General features: G+C 49.1%; 1 protein-coding gene across 1 annotated transcript in view; it reads right to left on the bottom strand.

The window, feature by feature from the left end:
* KLHDC4 (kelch domain containing 4) overlaps nucleotides 1-19,144 on the bottom strand; it is a 28,333-nt gene extending 9,189 nt beyond the window's left edge. The window contains exons 1-6 of the mRNA XM_006860277.1: nucleotides 19,046-19,144; nucleotides 15,988-16,079; nucleotides 13,213-13,291; nucleotides 11,597-11,695; nucleotides 7,920-8,056; nucleotides 3,634-3,726 (exon numbers count right to left, since the gene is read on the bottom strand). Of these exons, the coding sequence (XP_006860339.1) occupies nucleotides 3,634-3,726; nucleotides 7,920-8,056; nucleotides 11,597-11,695; nucleotides 13,213-13,291; nucleotides 15,988-16,079; nucleotides 19,046-19,144 (599 nt within the window). The remainder of the gene's footprint in view (nucleotides 1-3,633; nucleotides 3,727-7,919; nucleotides 8,057-11,596; nucleotides 11,696-13,212; nucleotides 13,292-15,987; nucleotides 16,080-19,045) is intronic.
* Nucleotides 19,145-22,229: the final 3,085 nt, after the last annotated feature.

Raw genomic sequence — 22,229 nt, 5'->3', positions numbered from 1 at the left:
TAGGAAACATCAAGGCAAGTGGCCAGGTCCTCTCAACGCAAACCCCCTTCCAAGACTAAGACTCAGTGGAAATGCACGCTCTGATTGGTGACCACACACATCACCGATGGGGGGAAGTGGGGTAAAAGCAGCAATGAAATGGCAAGCTAAGCCCTACAATGTTCACTGGACTTCTGTGGACCCAGTTGGGGACCTGGTCTGCAAGCAGCGTGAAGAGGCCTGGGGTCTCTTGGGCCCAGAGTCAGTGGTGTGGCCATGGAGGACTCGAGAGGAGAGTGGAGCTACCGGCTGACGGGAAGAGAGGGCATATGCACAGGAGTGCCCACACTTGCAGATGATACCCACGTGACCTGGACCGGATGACTGGATGATTGGAGCTCAACCAGGAGAGGAAAGAAGAGGGGGAAAAAAAAAATAAGAGTGAGCTGATACAGTCTGATGAACTTGACCTATACCTATGGAGCAGCGACTCAAAAGAGGGAACAAATCCTCACAGCAAGAAACATTCACACACACCCCCACAAACAGAGAGGACAGAGAAGGGCAGCTTGAACATTGGATACTCAAATTGGGAGTGGGGGAGACTACAAAGGCAAGAAGTGACTGGCTTACAAGCTTTCAAGAGGGAACCTGGTGCTAGGGAGCATGGCTGAAGGCAGAATCTCCAGTGGGTACTATTCAGTCTGTCTGGGCGGAGCTGATGAAAGGAGATACAGACAGGTAACTCGTGATACTGTACTGAATAATGCTTATCAGGACGGATTGTGAGGATTGTAACAAGGAAGGAAGTGATTAATTCTCCCAGTCTAGGAGCGGAGGTCTCTGGGACCATAAACGGAGAAAAGCCGAGAGCAGGACCCTACCCAGAGAAACAGAGATGCCTGAGATAGAGACAGAGACGACGATGTGTAGTGATGAAGCGGCTGGGGACTCTGGACCCAGAGAGGGAAAGGTACTGTGGGCCGAAAACTGGGGGGTGGGGTGGGGGGAGTGTAGGGGGTGGGTTTCTGGGATATACCCTTTGGTTGGTTGATGATGCATGGAGGGGATTGGAACCATGGCAATGAAATGATATATGATGGAATGAATGTAAGACTAAGGTTCTCCCAGGTAAACTATCATATAATTCACAATAGAACATTTAAAAAAAAAAAGAGGATGGAAGGAATGCACAGAGTCACTGTACCAAAGAAAAATGGTCAATGTTCAACCGTTTTAAGAGGCAGCATGTGACCAACAGCCAATGGTACTGAAGAAAGAAGTCCAAAGTACACTGAAGGCTCTGGGAAGTAACGGATACAAACTGAAATCTTTCAACAAACTGATGCAGCACTGGAGGCTCTCACTCACCGATGCTAAGACATTTGGAAGCCAGCTACCTGGTCAAGCAACAGGAAGAGATCCTTATCTGTGCCCATTCCAAAGAGAGGTGACCCAACAGAATGCAGAAATCATTGGACAATATCAGTTGTTGTTGTTGTTAAGTGACGTCGAGTCGGTTCCGACCCAAAGCGACCTTGTACAGGGTTTCCGAGGCTGTAAATCTTTACGGAAGCAGAAAGCCCCATCTTTCTCCCGCGGAGCGGCTGGCAGTTTCGAACTGCTGACCTTAAGATTCGCAGCCCGATTCGTAACCACTACACCACCAGAGCTCCTTGGACAATATTAGTATCGCAAGTACACTTTTGCTAAAGATAACTAAAAACAGCTGCAACAGTCGAACTGCCCGAGGTTCCGGCAGAATCAGACGAGACTATGACACGGGGGACATCACTGCTGACATCAAAGGATCTTGATCGAAAGCCGAGAACACCAAGAAGGCGTTTACCTGTGCTTTTATTACGTATGCAAAGTCTTTCTATGATTTGCATCATGACAATCTAAGGACAACATTGCAGAGAATGCATATTGCACAACACTTTACTGTGCTTACAAGGCTGGTGGTTAAAACTCACCAGGCACTCCATGGAAACCCTATCCAGGGTCGCTATGAGTCTCCTCAACAATGAGGAGCCCATACATAGACTAAGAGGCAGTGGTTTAAACAGAACAAGGGGACAGTGAACGGGTTAAAATCAGGCAAGGTGGGCGCCAGGGCTGTATTCTTTCACCATACTTATTCAATCTGTATGCTGAGCAACGAATTCAAGAAGTTTCTTATATAAAGAATAACATGACATCAGGATTGGAGGAAGACGACTTAAAGATGAAACAATCCAGCTTGCTGAAAATGAAGAGGACTTTAAAATACGATGAAGATCAAAGAGCACAACCTTGGGTTTGCACTGCACCTCAGGGTAAAGAAAACAGAAATCCTCACCACTGGACCAATAAACAACATCCATATCAATGGAGACAAGAACGAAGTTGTCAAGGACTTCATTTTGCTCAGATCAACTATCAACACTCATGGAAGCAGCAGTCAAATAATCAAATGACGTAACCTGACTCACGCCACGGTATTTTCAACAGCCTCATATGCATTCGAAACTTGAGCAATGAAGAAAGAAGACGGTATAAGAATTGCTGCATGTGAGTTATGGTGTTGGAGAATATTGAATGTACCATGGACTGCCAGAGAACACACAGATCTGTGTGGAAAATGCAGCCAGACTGCTCCTTAGAAGTCAGCATGGTCAGACGTCGTCTCTCATACTTCGGACATGCTGTCAGGAGGGACAAGTCCCTGGAGAAGGACATCACGCATGGTAAAGTGGAGGGAAGACCCCCAGTGAGACTGATGGGCACTGTGGCCACAGCAATGACTGTGAGATTGTTGCAGGACTGGGCAGTGCTGCATTTTATTGTCATAAAGTCACTGTGAGTCCGTACTGACTCCATGGTACCTATCAACAACAACAAACTCCCTTTTAGTAAATGGAAGTATGTGGTATTCACAAAGAGAAACAGAAGCCCTAACTAAACCACGTCTCTACCTCACTGCTGGCCCTGCCCCTCCCACTGCTGCCTGCTTCACATGGTGCAAGGATGGGGGCCTGTGAACTGATCATCGTGTGCACGAGGATTCGTGTTTCTTAACCAATGGACCCACCACAGCCCTGTTCTGGAAGGAGGAGAGTAGACACAGCACAGGTGACGGGCACATAGTAAGATGCAGGGCCCTTGGACAGCATGTGCCCCAGAGGAAAAGCTCGTGAACAGCAGCCCTCCCCATGAAAAGGGCCTGAGGCTTTGTACTGGGACGTCACTGTTCTGTGATGGTGACAACAGCAACGCGTCCTCCTTACATCCTGCTGTTCTGAGTGGAACTCAGGGCCAGAGAGGAAGCATACGTGTTAACAGATGACAGGCCTGAGACACTCAGAGCATCCACTCATGGGCCGGCCCTGGGAACCCAGGTGTGAAGGTCTGAAGGGAAACGTGTTACAGAGAGTGAGCCTGGGGCCTCCCCTACAGGACCTGGCCTAGCACTGCGTCCACATAGGTGGGACCTGCTAGATCCGTGGCTCTGAGAACTAGGCTGAGTCAAAGCACTGTGCCTGTGGGGACTTTTCACAGACAGAGCCTGTGGGGCCCTTGTTTACCAGGGAACGAAGAACTTCATGATGGCGATGGCAGATGTGCCCGCCCCTCCCTCGCTCCCCCCGTCAGGCCTGTTGGCATGGGACCCACCTCCTACTCTCGTGGAAACCGCCAAAGACGAAGAGCTGTCGCTTCCAGGAGACCATCCGGTGTCCGCTCCGGCCTGAGGGGCCCCCCACACACCTACACACCAGGAAAAATACTGTCAGAGGGTTGATTTTCTGGATGCACACACAAAAAAATGCTCTATCAAACTATCACTTTTTGTTACAGCAGTTTCTGTTTTGTGACTGTTTTCTGAGAACTGTTTGACGTGACCCATGAGTTCCCAAAGCTGTTATGACTTCCAATCGGACGGTCTAGCTCACTAACGTATCCAAACTCACTCTCTGGTTCTCCTTGAGACAGACAGGCAGGATCCAACTCAAGTTTAAAAAGGACGGATCCACGTTTTCTCCAGTCAGTCTGCCACAGTGGTGGCCTGCACAACTACATCTGGACACAGCCATTGTCAGGATCAGAGACAACCACCACCTGTGGAGTCTTTGGGTGGAACACACAGCTCTAACTGAGAGGCTTGAGGTACGACTCCACCAGAGGCACCTCGGAAGACAAGCCTAGTGATCGATTTCTGAAATATCTGCCACTGAGAACATTATGGGGTACTTCTACTCTCCCACAGTGAAGGGACCGTTGTCAAAGCCAGATCCGTATTACCTACCAGTTTTCCCCCAAAGTCCAAACCTACCAAACATTTTCTAGTCTCCTAACCAGTCAGACAGACAACACCACTGCCCGCTGCTCGCTGAGTTGGCTCAGCAGCCCTGCAGGAGAGCAGCCGTCTTCATGGACACAGGCTGCCCCATCGTCTTCCCGTGGGCCAGTTGGTAGGCTTGAACCGCTGACCTCTGGGTTAGAAGCCAGTGCCTAACCACCAGCGCTCGCCACGGCCACCGGTTACACACAGAGTTGACCCTCACATGGAGGAGCTAATGAAGAAAGCTGTGCAGACGGAGGAAGGAGGTGATGGGGAAAGAGCCCTCCCACCCTCACACACATGAGGGCCAACGCTGTCTTCACCCAGTCAAGCGGTCAGGCAGAGGCTTCAGTGCTATGGGTGCTGAGACGCAATCAGCTGGGTCTGACACCCATACAACAGAGCAAAACGCTGCCCGGCCCTGCACCCACCTCACATTCGTGACGAGGTTTAAACCCAGTGTCGCTGCCACTGTGCCAATCTAGCTCGTTGTTCACTGACCCTCCACTTAACCAAGTATGATGTCCTCCAGGGACTTGTCCCTCCGGACAATACAGTCAAAGCACATGGCCCAGAGCCTCTCTATCCTCACTTCTTCGCAGCGTTCTGGTTGTACCGCTTCCAGGACCAGTGTGTTTGTGCTTCTGCCCGTCTGTTGTTATTGTTGCTAAGTGGCGCTGAGCGGGTTCAGACTCACAGCGAGCCTACTGAACGTTCTTCATCACCACCACCACACCAAGACCTCAGTTCCTCGTCCTTAACTCAAGGTCCAGCTTTCCCACGCCTAGGAGGCGAGTGAGAGTTAAGTAACCGCGGCATAAGGGACCCAACCAGCACAGACATCTCCGGGGGGAAGAAAAAGGAGGCCAGGCTCTCAGCATCACTACCGTAGGCAGAAAGCCCACAGCTTCAACCTCCCAGGAACCAGGGGCACAGCAAGGGCTCCAAGGTAAGCATCCTGTCGTCTTTCAGAAAGGCCGCAGAGCAGGAAGACACACAGTAAGACATCAAGCTGACAGTCCTGGAAACGCTATAGGGACACTAGGAGCTGGACTTGACTACACTGGGTGTCGGGTACCTGACTCCCCATCTCAGTGTGTGTGGATCATACCAGTACAGCAGTGTCAGTGCAGGCAGTATGATCGGTGCCAAGACCACACACAACACCACCACTAACCCCACACCAGCTCCGAAAGCAGGGCCGCCGATTCTGACACTAGACTCATGCAGCACAGACCCGGTGCCTTTCGAGGCTTTGGAAGAGAAAATGATGCCTGTCAAGAAACTGGCGCTAATCCAGAAAGTTTGTTTCAACAACATATTTCAAACAGAATTGAAGGCCAGCTGTAACAAAAATTTTAAATCAAAGACCAAAATAACTGCTTCTTCATTGACTCCTTTACCCCTTATATGGGAAGAAAGCCCCCAACTCCCAAATTTACATTATTTCCAATCCTACTGACCTTGATAGTTTAAGTGCAAATCTTAGTTTCCCCTTAAAGATGTGTGCAAGCAATCCTGAAAACAAATCTTAAGTTTTCTCTTAAATATGTATGCAAGCAATCCTACAAAAACAGAGGTCCTGGGACCATCAAGGGAGAAGAGTAGAGAGCGGAACCCTACCCAGAAAAGTAGTGTTGCCAGAGACGATGACGTGGAGAGATGGAGCAGCTGGGGACTCTAGACTCAGAGAGGGAGAGGGGCTGTGTGCTGACAACAAGGGAGCAGGCTTGCGGGATGTACCCTTTGGTTGGTTGATGATGCAGGGAGGGGATTGTAACCATGGCAACAGCAGCCCAATGCTTAAATCACCGTACCACTGAAGTCTGTTGGTGAGTCTTGACTTTCCAGTCACATTTTATGGGTTCACTGGCAGCAAGCCCCAAAATCTAGCCAGCCCACAAACGACGCCCTGCTGGTGTTCCTATTTGCCAGGGTCCAGAGTCGCGGGCAGTTCCCACTCATTGAGCACAGGGCTGTGACACGGGCCCCAGCTGTCATGGTGTGGGCAGGGCTGCCTTCTCCTGGAGGCTCTGATCCTCATGTGCTCGGCCCCGAAGGTTCCTTCTCTTTACAGGGACACAGAACACGCACTCATCTTCACTTGATTCCATTTCCAAGTTAGATCACAACTGCAGTTCTGGGAGGAAGTGAATTTAGGATGGAATATGCACTCCACTAAGGAGTTCTGGTGTGGCACTGGTGGTTAATGCACCAGACTGCAAGGTAGATGGTTCAAATCCACCAGCCCTTCCTCAGAAACCCTTTACGGGATCACTATGAGTCTGAACCAACAAGGAGCTCGGGTGGTGTAGTGGGTTACACACTGGGCTGCTAACCACAGAGTCAGCAGTTCAAATCCACCAACCACTCCTTGGGAGAAATGAGAATTTCTGCTCCTTAAAGAATTACGGCCTCAGAAAACTTAGACTCAACGGCACACAACCACCGCCACTAATTGACGCACTGCAAGAGACAAGGTGCCCCTTTTCTCTTCCCAGCACCCCCTCAGGCCTCCACTGCTGCACACTGGAGCACCCTGGGCCTGGGTGCGGCAGAGGAGGGGCAGATACGGAGTCGGGACTCTGGTGCTAACCTTCCTGCCTGCTTACACTGGAGCGTGCACACGGAAAACACATGAACCTCAATAGAAAATAAAACCCCCTGTCTATGCAGCGATCACGTAAAAGTCAGGCCGTTCTAACAACATCTTCCAGTCAGCTCAACGGGCTCACCAGCTAGTCCACAGTGTGCATGTCCACACATGACGTGGCCTTCTCATCACTAACACTGCCTTCAGCAAATGTCTCTGTGGCTGCAGGAGAGAGAGCCCTAAATGAAGACAACAGGAAGGCTATGAGTGAGCAGCAACGAAGAGTTCAGGCTCTGGGCCAAAGTCCTCTCTGACTTATACAACAAGGAGATGGGAAGAAAGGCACGGAAGGCATAGCGTCCACACCAGCGCTGTCTCCAGTTCTGGCTTGATGAGGGTGCACTGAGCCCTTCTCAGTCCGCCGCCATGTGAACCATGGGGAACCATGGGCAATGGCAGCAGCGTCCACCCAGAGGCCCCTCGCTGGAGGCTCTCCCTCTGGAAGTAAAGTAAAGCCTGGCGTACCTCCCCATCCAAGTCTTCCATACAACTGCCTATGTCACTGAAGCAAAAACACTGATAATCCAAAACATTCCTGTTACTGTCTTTACTGCAATGTTTACTTTATTGCAGAAGCGGAACCCAGGCTGTCTCGGAAGTCTGCTTATCAGTACTGTCTGTCCCTCCCCACAGACAGACCGAGCTCTGATACCTCCGTAGTGTGCAGCAGACACCACATCTTGTCTCAGGATCCTGCTGCCTTGTCAGCCACACAGAAGACGAGCGCACACAGCCCTCCACAGGACAGCTCCACCCCCACCTCCACCTCCAAAAGGCTCAGGGCCCCTCCAGAGAAGAGATGGCCTACTGGAGGAGACCCAGAAGGGCAGTGCAGACACTGACAAAGGAAGGACAGGAGAACAGACCAACCACAATGCAGTGCAGGGGTGGACAGACCTGAGATAAAGAACCCAGAAATCACCCACGTGGGAGGAAGCACACACGGCGCAGGGGAGGGCCTCTTACTTGACTTGTTCCCAGGTCTTGGTGGCCAAGTGCAGCACCCACAGATCCTTGTAGTGGTAGAACTGCTCCCCCTCGGGAGAGGCAAACTCCCCTCCAAAGACCCACAGCTGTCCGCCGCCCTGGGGCACCACCACGGCCTAGAAGAAACAGACGATCCGTCAGGGCATGGCCAAATGTCTACAGGGCAGTGCTGGCCCCACATGGGAGCCAGATACCACCTCAAAGCAGAAAGCCTGAAACCCACTGGGCTCCTAGGCGGTAAATTCCAAATGGACACAGTGGAAAGACAGCACTGACCACCCAGAGTATTCCCCAGGGACTTTAGTGAGAAACTAGTCCTATAGTAAAGCTATATGGACCGGCCTTAACCAAGTCAAAAGATGGTCTGCAAGTAACCCAACTGTCCGCCAGGACCAAGTCAGCATTAGTTACCAGGTGAAAGAGAATCTGCGCAGACACTCACACTCACAAAGCACATACTACTAGGAGGGACTGTGACCTGCAACATGGAGACAGAACCAGAGACTCAGAGAAGAGAGTCAGCAGACAAGGACTGTAGAGGACTTCTAACAAACACGTTCATAGGTATAAGGAAAGGATGCATAGATCAAATAGAAAAAGGGTCAGGGTCAGCAAGAACCAAACAACTGCTAGAGCTGCAAACACCCCCTTATGTAAAGGGAACGATGCACAAGTCCACAACACTCACTAAATTTAAAGGAGGCAACAGACTATCCAAAAGGAAGCTGAGGGAGAAGAGAGGGGGTGGGGGGGCAGGCAGAATCTCACTGACTCACTGGACGATTCTAAACAGTCTAACATTATGCAACTGAACTCACAGAAAAATCACAAAAAGGTTCAGCAAAATCAAATTGCTGAAAAGTGAATAATAAAGAGATAAATCTTTTAACCAGTCTGGAGTGGGAGAGTGGGTGGGGAGAGGGCTATTACATACAGGAGAGTAACAGTACATACGAGTACTAATGCACTAACCTCTCAGAAACCATGTACGCCAGAAAACAGAACATAAAAATCCTAAAACAACTCTCAACCCAGAATTCCATACCCAGCAAAAAAACATCCTTCAAAATGAAGGCGTTTTCACGTGAACAGAAGCTGAAAAAATGTGCTGCCAGCGTACTTCACTTCAAGAAATAGTAAAGTCGGTAACACTGAAGGCAACACCACCACATGGAAATTCGGCTCCACACCAGGAATGAAGCGCCCTAACAATGGGAAATTTCTAAATCTATGTAAACATTTCTGTAGAGAAAGAATTGGCTGCTCAAAGCAAACCTGACATTATGGGGTTGGTAATGAATATAGAAATAAATGCATGAAACAACAGCGCAAAGCTGTAAAGGGAAGACGGGCACACACCTGCCGCTCACTCACGGTCTTGCCATCAGACATTCCAGTTACAACAGCAGTAAAAAAATGTACTATTACTTTATATAAATGCTGAACTGTTTCATATAAACGCTCAGTTAAATACTAACATTACTAAACTTTCAATTACTTGTCCCACTAACGGTGTACCTATGGCAGTACACGGTGCAAGGCACGAAGAGCGCTATGTTTAAGGTTAGGTGTCTGCTTGGCTGGGCCATGACGCAGTGATTGGACAGTTATGTAATGATGTGCTCACCCACCACTCTCACCTAATGCCAATTTCCACACAACGATCTGGGCTTTGGAATTTAACCATGTTGATAAGCAAGGAGTGATTATATTCTATTGCAGGGTTGTTATATTTTATGAGAAACAGTATAATGTCCTAAATTAAAGATGCATGCTGCACACTCTAAAGAAGTCATACAAAAACAGAGATTTTTAATAAGATGAAAATGGAATATTAAATATCACCAACCCAAAAGAAGGCAGAGAAAAAGAAAAACAAGGCTACAGGTAAGCATGGGAAAAAGGAAACAAGTAACAGGATGGGGGTACATTTACAGTGAGCCACGTCAATCACAGTCAATGTAACGGACAAATGCATGAATTCAAAGCAGATCTTGTGAGACTCAATTATAGTGGTGTTTACAAGAAATGCATTTTAAACACAAAGATACATAGGTTAAGAATCAAACAATAGGAAAAAGTTACTATGTAAACCCTAACCACAAGGTATCTATCGAATGAGGTTATAATCCTATCGGGAGCCCTGAAAGCACAGTGGTTAAAGTGCTTGCCTGCAAACCAAAAGGCTGGTGGTTCAAACTCATTAGCCACTCCACAGGAAGAAGATGCGGGAGTCAGCTTCCATAAAGACTGACAGACTTTCCGCCCAATACTGACCACTCTGGAAAGAACAGATTAGAAGATCCTGAATAGAGTAAGAGAGAAACACAGAAGAAAACTCAACAGTCGTAAGAAACACCAGGCTTAGTGGATAGATGGAGTCCTGGTGTGGCCCCGCAGGATCACGCACTAGACTGCAATGTCAGTGTGAACGGCAAGGTCAGCAGTGCAAACCCACCAGTCCCTCCTCGGAAACGCTATACAGGGTCGCTGTGGGTCAGAACTGACTGAAAGGTACGTAAGAATAACAAGTCGGCAGACAGAGACTAGTGGAGCCCCAGACTATGGGCCGGAATCACCCTGCAGGCCTGGAACTGAATTCACCTCCCCGGCTCAATTTTCAGTCAAACTACAGGCAGCTCTAAGGAGCTCTGGTAGCGTAGTGGTTACAAACTGGGCTGCTAACCGCAAGGTCAGCAGTCCAAAACTACCAGCTCCTCCGCGGGAAAAAGAGGAGGCTTTCTGCTCCCATAGATTTACAGCCTCGGAAACCCTGTTCAGGGTTGCTATGGGTCAGAACTGACTCGATGGCACTTCACAACAACAACAGGCAGATCTATAAGGTGAACAAGTAGGCACTCCTTAGAATAATCAACCATCTGAGATCCAAAGGGCAGCATTCACCCCAAGACAAAGGTTAGAAAGCAGGAAAGGAGCAAGAGTGGAAATGGGGACCACAGCACGGACGGGGGAGGAGGGCTGCTGTTTCACTGTGGGGATCACAGCTGATGACATACAACAAAATGTGTATGGACTGACAAGTAGAAAGCGGATTTTCTCTGTAAATCTTTTTCCAATTCATAATAAAAAGTTAAACCAAAATCGATTAAAACAATCAATAAAGAAGCAGGCCTAAGTCTACACATCCTGACACAGAACAAGAAATTATTCCAAGAACAGGAACAGTGAACGAGAAAACCAAAGTACCTGTCTTCAAGGAGCTTCAGAATATCCCAGGCCAGGAACCCCTTTTCCCTGGCCATGACTACAGGGAGAAATCCTCACCATGTAAGAAGGATGCCAGCGTCACCCAGTGACGAGGGAGGCCACGTCTGTGAATGGGCCACTTCCCCACTGGCAGCTCCAGCCACCCGATTTTGAAGTGTGGCTACCGCTGCATCATGACACTAGACATTTTTACCTAGATTACTGTTTATAATCTTCACACAGCCTAAATCCATAGGCACTCATCTCCCCAATTTATAGAAGAAGAAAACATGTACAAGGATGCTCTATAGGTAGCACGAACAGCAAGCAGCGGAGCCTGCAAGACCCAGACTCTGTACTACTTGCCTCTGCTGGCAGCAGAATCCCCTCAAGCAAAGTCCCAGTGTGGAAAGATGGGAGAAACCTGAAGGCCCACCCAAGAAAATTACCTGATGAGCACAGCGCCGGGGAGGAGGATTAGGGATCTCCACTTTAGTCCACGCGTCCTTTCGGATGTTGTAGGTATACAGCTCGTTGTACAAAAAAGTCTGCAGGAAGGAAGAGTTTTCCTGGTCAGATGACAGGCAAGTGAGAGTACGTGGAAAGGGCTCCCCACCGTTACGCAGCCCTGGAAAGCAGTTCCCTAAAGCATTGCAGAGCACACCAACACACAGGGCTGTACATCCAACTGCCCAGGACGCCGAGGACTAAGACCAAGAGCCAGAGGGTCCACCCAGCTGTGCCTCTAAGGGCAGAGTTACTGAGACGTTGGCCACTCCTCCTTACTCAGGCCCGTGGTGGCTGTTGTGTGCCATCGAGTCAACGCTGACTCACAGCGACCTGTGTAGGAGGGTTTCCAAGCTTATAAACCTTTCCAGGAACAGAAAGTCTCATCTTTCTCCCATGGATCGACAGGTGGATTTGAACCGCTGACCCTGGAGTTAACAGCATAATGTGTAAACTACTACATTACTAGGGTTCACAGTCTTTAATTAAGGAGCCCTCGTGCCGCAGCGGACAAGCACTTGGCTGCTAACCACAGTCAGTGGTTTCCGCCCACCAGCCACTCCATGAGGGACGATGAGACGATCCAGTCCGGTGACCCTGAAGCCCTGCGGAGCAGTACTGCTGTCCTACAAGAAGCAATGAGGTGGAATGAACTTGCTGGCAGAGGGTTTTCTACGGCTGTTTATAAATGGACAGGAATTCACCGAAGACGGACAAGTGAATCAGATCCACAGAACTCCTTGCAGGTTGGAGTGAATCTGATGCCTGCTTTGCTTAACTGCTTCAGGAACAAGTCTCTGCCTGACACAACAACAACATGGACGAAGCCTGAGCATATTCTGCTAAGGAAAAACACCAGCCACAAAAGCATAAATACTGTAAAATCCTAGTCATGTGACATAGCTAAAGCAGCCAATTTTATAGACCAGAGTTTCCTGTGAGTGACCACCCGGGGTGGGAGACGCGGGGAGGGACGGAGTCACTGCAGCAGGATGAACGTGATCAGTGACACACAACTGCTGGCCTGCAAATGTTTGCTGGGTACACACTGCCACAATATGAAAACTGGGATCCGAGAAAAAGTAAAGCTCTGGTTAACCATTTCATGTACACTCATGCTTTCTGTACCTACCAAGGAACACGGGTCTAAAATGCTCAAACACACTGCTTTGTGCTATTACTCATCTTCAAGACAATCTTGAAAACGGTGTGAATTGAAGTTTGGAAGAGCTCACCCCAAGGAAGGCGCAGCGGGTCCACCTCCAGGACCGGGGGTGGGAGGGCTAAAAGGGAGAACTGTGACCACTGGCCACCCAGAGATGGGGATCAGAGGAGCGATGGCCCCTCAGTGTTGTTGCCCGCTGTCACATCACACCCAGCAGCACCTGGGCGACTTGTGGTGGGGACAGCACTTCATCAGTCCCGACCACTCACGCCGAGATGAGGCATGCAGGCCAAGAGGCACAGGACACCAATGCTTTCAGCAGATTCTACATCTAACGTGACCCATGAAAACAGGAGGTGGGACTGAAGGGGAAGAAAAAAAGATATACTTTACTTTTTTGCCATTGAAATATTCACCTCCGAAAAGGATCAATTCGTCTTTCTCAGGATGAGCGGAGAGCGATGCATTTAACCTACAAGACATGTGAACAGCAGGTCAGCACAGAAAACTTGCTCCTATGTCCAGTCGGAGAGCCCAGCTCCATCTGTGGGCGCTCTATCATTGCCTTGTCCTTTTGACAGTCCATGGGGGTGCCTGGGACTGAGAACGAGGGCCTGTGGTCACTGGTTCACAGGTCAGGGCAGCCCAGGTCTGAGCAGCCTGACACACAGGCTGGCCCAGGTCGAGCTGCTCCTACTGATAAGCAGAATTTCCTGGGACTATTTTAGTTGAGGAGTCCCGGTGTGGCACTTTAAGACTAGCACTGGACCTCAAGATCAGCTTGAACCATAAGGGCAGCTGTTCAAATTCACCAGCTGCTCCTTGGAAGCCCTACGCAGGGCCGCTGTGAGTTGGAACCTATTTGAAGAGGACATCCCATTAAGTCAGAAGCCTTGCCATGCCATTCCCACATATCTTCCACTTGAAAAATGGAACAACTCTTAGTTACTTCACATATGAGCACAAAAAAAGGTGGTTGTTCTTAAGTGCCATCGAGCCGGTTCTGACTCACAGCGACAATGTACAGGGTTTCCGAGGAGCAACTGGTGAGCTTGAACCACCAACCTTGCAGTTCAAACCAACCTCGCAACCCAGTGCATTAACCCGCAGCGCCACACCAGAGCCAGAAAATAGCTGTACGGAAATGAAGGATTCCTGGTACGTCCGTGGCTCAAGCACTCAGCTGCTAAATACTACATCAGCGGTTCGAAGTCACCCATTGCTCCTTGGGAGAAAGATGACACTGTCTGCTTTCATAAAGACTGACAGCCTCAGATAGTTTATGAGGCAGGTCTACTGTGTCCTGTAGGGAAACTAGGGATTGGGGTCAGCTCAACGGTGGTGGGTTCACATGGAAATTATAGGTCCGTTCTGACCATTTCAGTAGGGATGACTGTGAGGGGAGGTCACAGGAAATCACCGAGTAGTACTCCCTAAGACGAGTTCCAAGAACCCTCCTTTCACGTAAAACTTACTGCTGAGTGGGCCCCATGGACCCATACCTGCACCCTCCTTCAGCCTGAAGGTAGATTTGAAGTATATGCGCTTCCAGACCACTGCTCCTCCCCTGCCATCCCCTGGCCTCACTGCCCACTCACCCTAGCTTCCTCAGTTCCTTCAGGCCTCAGACTGAAAGAGCTCCAAGATTGATTTGTGACATCTCAACTGGAAATACACTTTAAACACCTTCAAGTCAAAACTGAGAGTATAACTTATGTTTTGCCCCAAGAGCAAGCTAGACCTGGAGGAAAATAAACTCATTATTATTACCAGAATTTATTAGATGAAGAAGGAGCCTCCCAACCTCTAGACAATCACACACTGTGTCTGAGACTGGTGGGACCCTGGCATCCAGGCCACAGTTTGCACCTCACTACGGCAAAAGCAACATGATACTACACATGCCCTCCTGGTACTCGGGGTCCCAGACTTCCATCAGACCTGTGACAGGACTAGGAAGGGGAGTCTTACAAACTTGGAGCCCTTGAGTGGGGCAGACCATGAGTACTCTCAGCTGCAAATCAAAAGATTGGCGGTTCGAGTCCCCCCCAAGGCGCCTTCAAGACAGGTCTGGCGACTTTCTTCTGAAAACTCAACCACCAGAAACCCCGGCAGAGCACAGCTCTACTCTCTCACACACGTGGAAACCCCTGTGGAGCACAGCTCTGCTCTCACACACACATGGAAACCCCGGTGGAGCACAGCTCTGCTCTCACACACGTTGAAACCCCGGCAGAGCACAGCTCTGCTCTCTCACACACGTGGAAACCCCGGTGGAGCACAGCTCTGCTCTCACACACACACACACGTGGAAACCCCGGTGGAGCACAGCTCTGCTCTCTCACACATGTGTGGCCAATGGCCATGAGTGGGATTTAACTTGATGCCAGCTGGTTTTTCCCTTACAAGTTTAAGCTGATTCTGAAGGAAACAGAATCAGTCACTTTTCTGTGCTACATAAAGTCACAGGTGCCTGTGAGGAGGCAACATTGCCCCTTCTCTGAATGCCATGGCCACTTGGCCTTTCCTACATTCCCATGGAATTCTGTGTGGCCAGTGTCTGGTATCTCCATGGTTAACAATGCCCCAAACTAAATGACAAAAACCATCAAAACTTAAAAAGTAGAGAGGACAAAGATTTACAGGTAGGAATCAGGATTCCAGCTGAGTAGACCAAAATCTGTTCATTTCAGCATATTCTATAAAGGTTTGAAAGTTTACAAAAGCCCAGGTTTTTGTCACACTTTACAAATCCATTTGCAAGGTCTTATAAAGCATTCATGTTCAATAGTAACCACGCTTTTCACAGAACTGAAAATGGAGCAAAGAGCAGTCATGATTCACTCACACCTTCGAAGTACCTTTTCAAACATCTTTAAAAGTTCGCTGGGACAAAAGGTTCGTTCCCCACACTATGACCAGTTGGGACCCTCAAACCCAGGCTCAATCATCCCCCTACGAGCAAGGGCTGCAAACTTCTCAGCACGGTGATAAACACGGTGTCTCACTCCCGTTCTTCAGAAGAAATGACAGAAAATGTTGGTGGGGGGCTGATTCTGCACAGACCTGAATCACTGAAATGCCCAGAACTGGTCAGGGATGAAAGAGGGTCTGAGTGTGATTTTTACAGGACTGCTCCCAGTTACACAAGACCCCCCACATCCTTACCTGGGAGAAGGTGGCGGACACTGTACTTCTACAATCTGAGTCTTCCTGGCATCCAGTGTCTGGAAGTGGGCTATTAGAGCTTCAAGGTCTTCCTAGAGGCAAACGAGCAATCCGTGTAAGACATCTCCTTTAACCCGAAGACCCTGGATCAGCCTCATCTGACCAACCATACTTGTCAATCATAGCATTTACCCCCATTTGAGATACACAGATTCTTTCACATTTAAAATTACACAGGGCTTGACCTTAATGGTTGTTGTTTTTAGCGGCCTGGAAGCGGGTTTAAACCAGGAAAGGTGTCCATCAATGCTGCATTCTTTCACTGTACTAATTCAATCTGTATGCTGAACAAATAATCAGAAAAGGTGGATTCCATGAGTGAGAACGCAGCATCAGGATTAGAGTAAGACACATTAACAACCTGCGAGGTGCAGGTGATACAACTTGCTTTCTGGAAGAGAAGAGAACTTAAAATACTTACTAATAAGATCAAAGACCACAGCCTTCAATATGATTACACCTCAATGTAAAAACAACAAAGCCCCTCACCACTGGACCAAACAATAACATGATCAATGGAGAAGAGACTGATGTCATCAAAGACTTCATTCACTTGCACCGGCCATCAATATTCGTGGAAACAGCAGTTAAGAAATCAAACAACATATTATGATAGGCAAATGTGCTGCAAAAGACCTCTTTAACTCTTAAAGAGAAAAGGTGTCTCCTTGAGGACTAAGGTATGCCTGATCCAAGTTACAGCCTTTCCATTCACTTCATCTGCATGTGAAACCTGGATGATGAGTAAGGCAGACCACAGAAGAACAGATGCACGGGCATTCAGGTTTTGGTGAAGTCTATCGAATATGCCATTGACTGTCAGAAGAACAAACAAATCTGTGTTGGAAGAAGGGCCGCTGGAATGCTCCTTGAAAGTGATGATGGTCAGACCTCGTCTCTTGTACTTTAGAAAAGTCATGAATGACCGACCAGTCCCTAGAGAAGGACATCATGCTTGGCAAAGTGAAGGGTCAGCGAACAAGAGGACTGCTTTCAGCGAGATGAGCTGATAGAGCGCAGCAACAACAGGCTCAAACGGAACCAGTGTGAGAGAATGGTGGCCTTTCTTTCCATTGAACAAGGCTCCCTCTGAACTAGAATCAACTCGACAGCACCTAACGGATCCAGGAATATTCCACAGGGCACCACATTCCAACAGCAACCCCTTCCAGCAGTGCACATGGGGGAACTCCAGACACCCGGGGTGGGGTAGTGGACACTGGGGTCAGTGAGGTAAGACCCTTCAGGAATGGACTCCCTGATGGCAGAGAGTAGAGGGCAAGATGAAGAAACGGACTAGAGTAAGGAGCATGAGCTCTGCAGAGTACGTCGTCAGCACTGGGGTCAGCTGCATGGAACCCCACCAGGCCAGGCAAGACCTGCCTGCAACTAAGTCATCAGCTGCAAACTCTCCTCATATAGAGACATTTCTATTTTAGAAGCAGACTTTACTGGCATTTCCTAAACATGTATTTTCTAAACATACACTTTAATGCAAAGAAAATAAAAACCCTCACCACTGGATCAATAAATAACATCATAATAAATGGAGAAAAGTTTGAAATTGTCAAAGATTATTTTGCTTGGATCAGCCATCAACACTCATGGAAGCAGCAGTCAAGAAATTAAACAATGTAATGCATTAGGCAAATCTGCTGCACAAAATTCCTTAAGTGTTGAAGAGCAAAGATGTCAGTCCAAGGACTAAGGTGCGGCTGACCCAAGCCATGGTATTTCCATAACGTCACATGCATGCGCAAGTTAGACAATGAATAAAGAAGTCTATAAAAGAATTGATGCATTTGAGTTGTGGTGTTGGAGGAGAATACTGAAAGTGCCATGGACTGCCAAAAGAACCAACAGATCTGTGTTGGAATAAGTGCAGCCAGAGTGCTCCTTGGAGGCCAGGATGGCCACACTTCTTCTCTCATACTTCGGACATGTTGTCAGGAGGGACCAGTCACTGGAGAAGGATGTCATGTTTAGTACGGTGGAGGGTCAGAGAAAAAGAGGAAGATCCCCAGCGAGATGGATGGACTCAAGCGTGGCACCAGCAGTGAGTCGGCGCAGGATAGGGCAGTGTTTCGTTCTACTGTGTACAGGGTCGATGAGCCGATACGGACTCAAAGGCACCGACAAACAACAAAACAACACATAGGGTCACTAAAGCACCATGACAGGAAGCAGGACAAGCATACATTCATTCGAAGCAGCGGCTCTGAGACTGCTTATCTGGGGTTCGAATCCCACCTAGCCCACATCTTGCCAATCCAGTAGCTCCAACACGCCTCTCACATGGAGCAAATCCTCCGCAGACAAACCCAGGTCAGTGAGCTGGACCAGTTGCATCCGGCCGGCCCCCCAACGCCGTGCTGTACACGCGCCTGCGCATCACAAGCGCTGGGCTGAGTGGGGTCTGCAGCCGCAGCACGGTGACAACAGGTGGCAGGCGGCCGGGGGAGGGAACAGGGCGGATTCGAGACCAAGGATGACGTCCGTGTGGTCAGAGGAGAAATGCGAGCAGGAGTTGGGAGCCGAGAGGCATACAGCCCCCCAGACTCTACACGGGCACGCCTGCGACAGCTACAGACGTCCTGGGGACATCAGTCCCGTGGGGGCGCCAGGCAGCGGCCGCCCTAGCAGCGTCTGCCTAGAAGGAGCGGCTGTTCCCGGCGCACCTCCGCCTTCCATCTGCGGGAGTCCGCTCGGCGCGGGTCCTCGGCCGCCCCTGGCAGCCTGCTCTGCGGAGCTCACCCTCGGGGTGGCCGCGGGGAAGGTCTTCCTTCCGAGCCGAGAGAAGCAAGGCGCAGGGCAGCGCCGCCTCCAAGCACGGCCGTCACCCGGCTTCAGTTCGGTGGAAGACGCGCACGACCCCTGAGACGAAGAGCAAGGGTGGGACATGGGGGCGGGCTCCGAGAAGGGCCCAGCGAGGCAGCCATCGCCGCTTCTTCCGTCTTGCGGAAGAGAAAACCCAGTCCCGCCGCGAGGCCGCACTCACCTCCTCCTTCCGCGAGCGCTTGGACACCTTCTTCTCCATCTTGGCGGCCGTCTTCTCGGCCCCGCGGCCCTTCTTCTCTTTCTTGCCCTTCTTGCCCATCTTGCCGGCTCTGGGAAAACGGCGTGTACAACTCACCAGAAGGAGGTGTTGGCGAGCTCGGCGCCCGGCTCATGTCTATCACGTCACTTCCGGACCCGCCGCGCTGGCCAGCTTCCGGGCGGAAGCGCTGGGAAATGGAACGGAAGGCTGCCCTCTACTGGGGCGTATCTTCAGGGCCCCGCTTCGCGGAGTCTTTGGAGACAGGCTTGGTGCCTGGGCCCTGGACGCTGTGTCTGAGGAGAAAATGCTTGAAGTCTTGCTCCCGGCCGTGTGTGGCTCATTTACACCGCTCTGCGCCTCCTGTCGTGGTGCGATGCGATGCGATGCAATGCGAGGGCCCTGGGCGTCTCTGGAGTGGAAGGGCGCCCGCCCCACAGGGAGCTGGCCGCCTTGGAATTGTTACGTCCTCTCCAATCGGGTCGGCCTCGTAGCGACCCTGTGTAGGGTATTTGAGGCTTTTATAAAACTCATCTTTCTCTCGCGGAACGGCTGACTGGCTCGAACCCAGACCTTGTGGTTCATAATCCCGTGCTTATTTTATGCTCTTTTTGAATACCAGCACGATATTCCATGATGCCAGAAAGTGAGACAATTAACTCCTTAACGAGTTGTAGAGCTTTTTGATTTGGTCTCCTACTTGAAGCTCACCCCTAGGGGTGAGGAGTATGAGAGAAGTGAAGCGTGGGTAAAGGATACTTCCAGATCACTCATCTTGCTGTCCTGATACCACGAAGCCTCAACTAGTGGGAGAGGAAGAGGACAAACTTCAGCCCAGAAACGGCCCTGACACCGCAGAGTGAAGCATAAGTGATGAAAAGTTGCAGACACAGAGCTTCCCGGGCCCCAAGCCTGGATTGAGAAGCTTGTCTGCCCACAGGAGGCTGGCTACAAAAATGTGACCTTTAGACATTTAAATGAAGTGAGGTTGGCCCAGGATCGGACATTGTTTCGTTCTGCTGTGCATGGGGGTCCCTATGAGTCAGTTCCGACATATGTTGTACGTCAAATCTTCTTGCCTTGTTCACTCGGGAACTATAAGATGTAAATGGAAAGAAAGCCGCAGGAGGAAATAGGATAAATGCTGCGAGGAGGAGATTAATCATTGAGATGAAACTATAATTTGCTGAATGTAAAGCTGATGATCTTGCCTGTAAACCTACACTCAACTCACAATAAAAGGTTAAAATAAAAACGGAAAACAAAGCTTGCCTCACAGAGTTACTATAAGTTACCCACACTTTTTTTCTTCCTTGGAACCTTTTGAAAATCAAAGTTAAGCTGTGGCCTAACTCATTCTAGAAGTGGCGCCATAGGATAAGCACTTGACCTCAAGGTGGATTTGAACTACAAGGTCGGCAGTTCAAACTTACTAGCCACTCATCGGAAACCCTATAAAAGGGTTGCTATGAGTCAGAACCGACTCAACAGCACTTAACAGCTCCCTATAAAAGTATCCATACACTTAAGTGTATACACACCAGGTTAACTCAGCCGCTTGCCTACAATGTGACAGGTAGCGCTTTGAGAGCTAAGGATACTGTGATAAATTGTTGTTGTTAGGTTCCATCGAGTTGGTACTGACCCATAGCGACCTTATGCACAGCAGAACGAAACACTGCCCAATCCTGGGCCAACCTCACTATTGTTGCCACGCTTGAGTCCATCGATGCTGCCACTTGACCAGTCCATCTCATTGGAGGTCTTCCTCTTTTTCTCTTACCCTCCACCTTACCAAACATGATATCTTTCTCCATGTTCCATGACAAATAAGAAACATTGTATCAGACTTGCCATTATATCAGACTCTTGAGGGAGGAACCTTGTGACTTTACAAAAAATGTGACTCTAGAGGAAATTTTTTCACGGGAAGAATGCTGCTGCTGTTAGTCGTGGTTGAGTTCGTTCTGAGTCTTAGCAACTCTTGTTGTTATGTACCGCCAAGTGGTTCTCACTCACAGACTCCAGCAGAGGGTTTCCAAGGAGCAGCTGGTAGTTTGAACTGTTGGCCTCGTGCTTAGCAGTCCAGTGCTTATCCTACAATGCCACACCAGAACTCCCATAGCAACTCTATATACAACCAAATGAAACACTGCCCAGTCCTGTACCATCCCCACCCTCAGCATTATGCCTGAGCCCATTGTTGCGGCCACCGTGTCACCCAATCTCATTGAGGGGCCTTCTCTTTTTCACTGACCCTCTACCTCACCAACCATGGTGTCCTTCTCCAAGGATTGGTCCCTCCTGATGACATGTCCAAAGTACATGAGATGAAGTTTTGCCTTCCTTGCTTCTAAAGAGCATCTGCTGTACTTCTTCCAAGGCAAATTTGTTCATTGTGTGTCAGTCCATGGTATGTATGTATAGTCAATGATCTTCACCAACTCCATAATTCAACTTATTTGGTCTTATTCATTGTCCAGCTTTCCTATCATATATGTTGTTAAGTGCTGTCGAGTCGGTTGTGACTCATAGTGACCCTGTATAGGGTTTCCAAGGAGCAGCTGGTGGGTTTGAACTCGCAAACGTGGTTCGCAACCAGTGCTCATCCTACAGCACCACACCAGAAGTCTGAAAATACCATGGCACGCCTTAGACCTCAAGATAATAATTTTGCTTTTTTAACACATGTCTTTTACAGCCAATTTGCCCAATGTAATATATCACTGAATTTCATGACTCCTGCTTCCATGGGTGTTGGTTGTAAATCCAACTAAAATGAAATCCTTGAATATTTCAAAATTTACTCTGTTTATCATGATGTTGCTTTTAGTCCAGTTGTGAGGTTTTCTGTTTTCTTTATGTTGAAGTGCAATCTATACTGAAGGCTATAGTCCTTTTTTTTTTTTTTTTTTTTTTAATATTTATTGTGAATTATGTGATAGTTTATATGGGAGAACATTAGCTTTACATTCATCCTATCGTATATTGTTTCATTGCCATGGTTACAATCCTCTCCAATCAACCAACCAAAGGGTATACCCTATGAACCTGCCCCCTGGTCATCAGCACACAGCCCCTCTCCCTCTCTCCCCAGCCGCTCCATCTCTGGCATCACTGTTTCACTAGGTAGAGTCCCGCTCTCCGC

Source organism: Chrysochloris asiatica, unplaced genomic scaffold (genome assembly GCF_000296735.1).
Source record: "Chrysochloris asiatica unplaced genomic scaffold, ChrAsi1.0 scaffold00037, whole genome shotgun sequence".
Classification (NCBI taxonomy): domain Eukaryota; kingdom Metazoa; phylum Chordata; class Mammalia; order Afrosoricida; family Chrysochloridae; genus Chrysochloris; species Chrysochloris asiatica.
The sequence above is the reverse complement of the archived record's forward strand: the minus strand, read 5'-3'. Positions and strand labels throughout refer to the sequence as shown.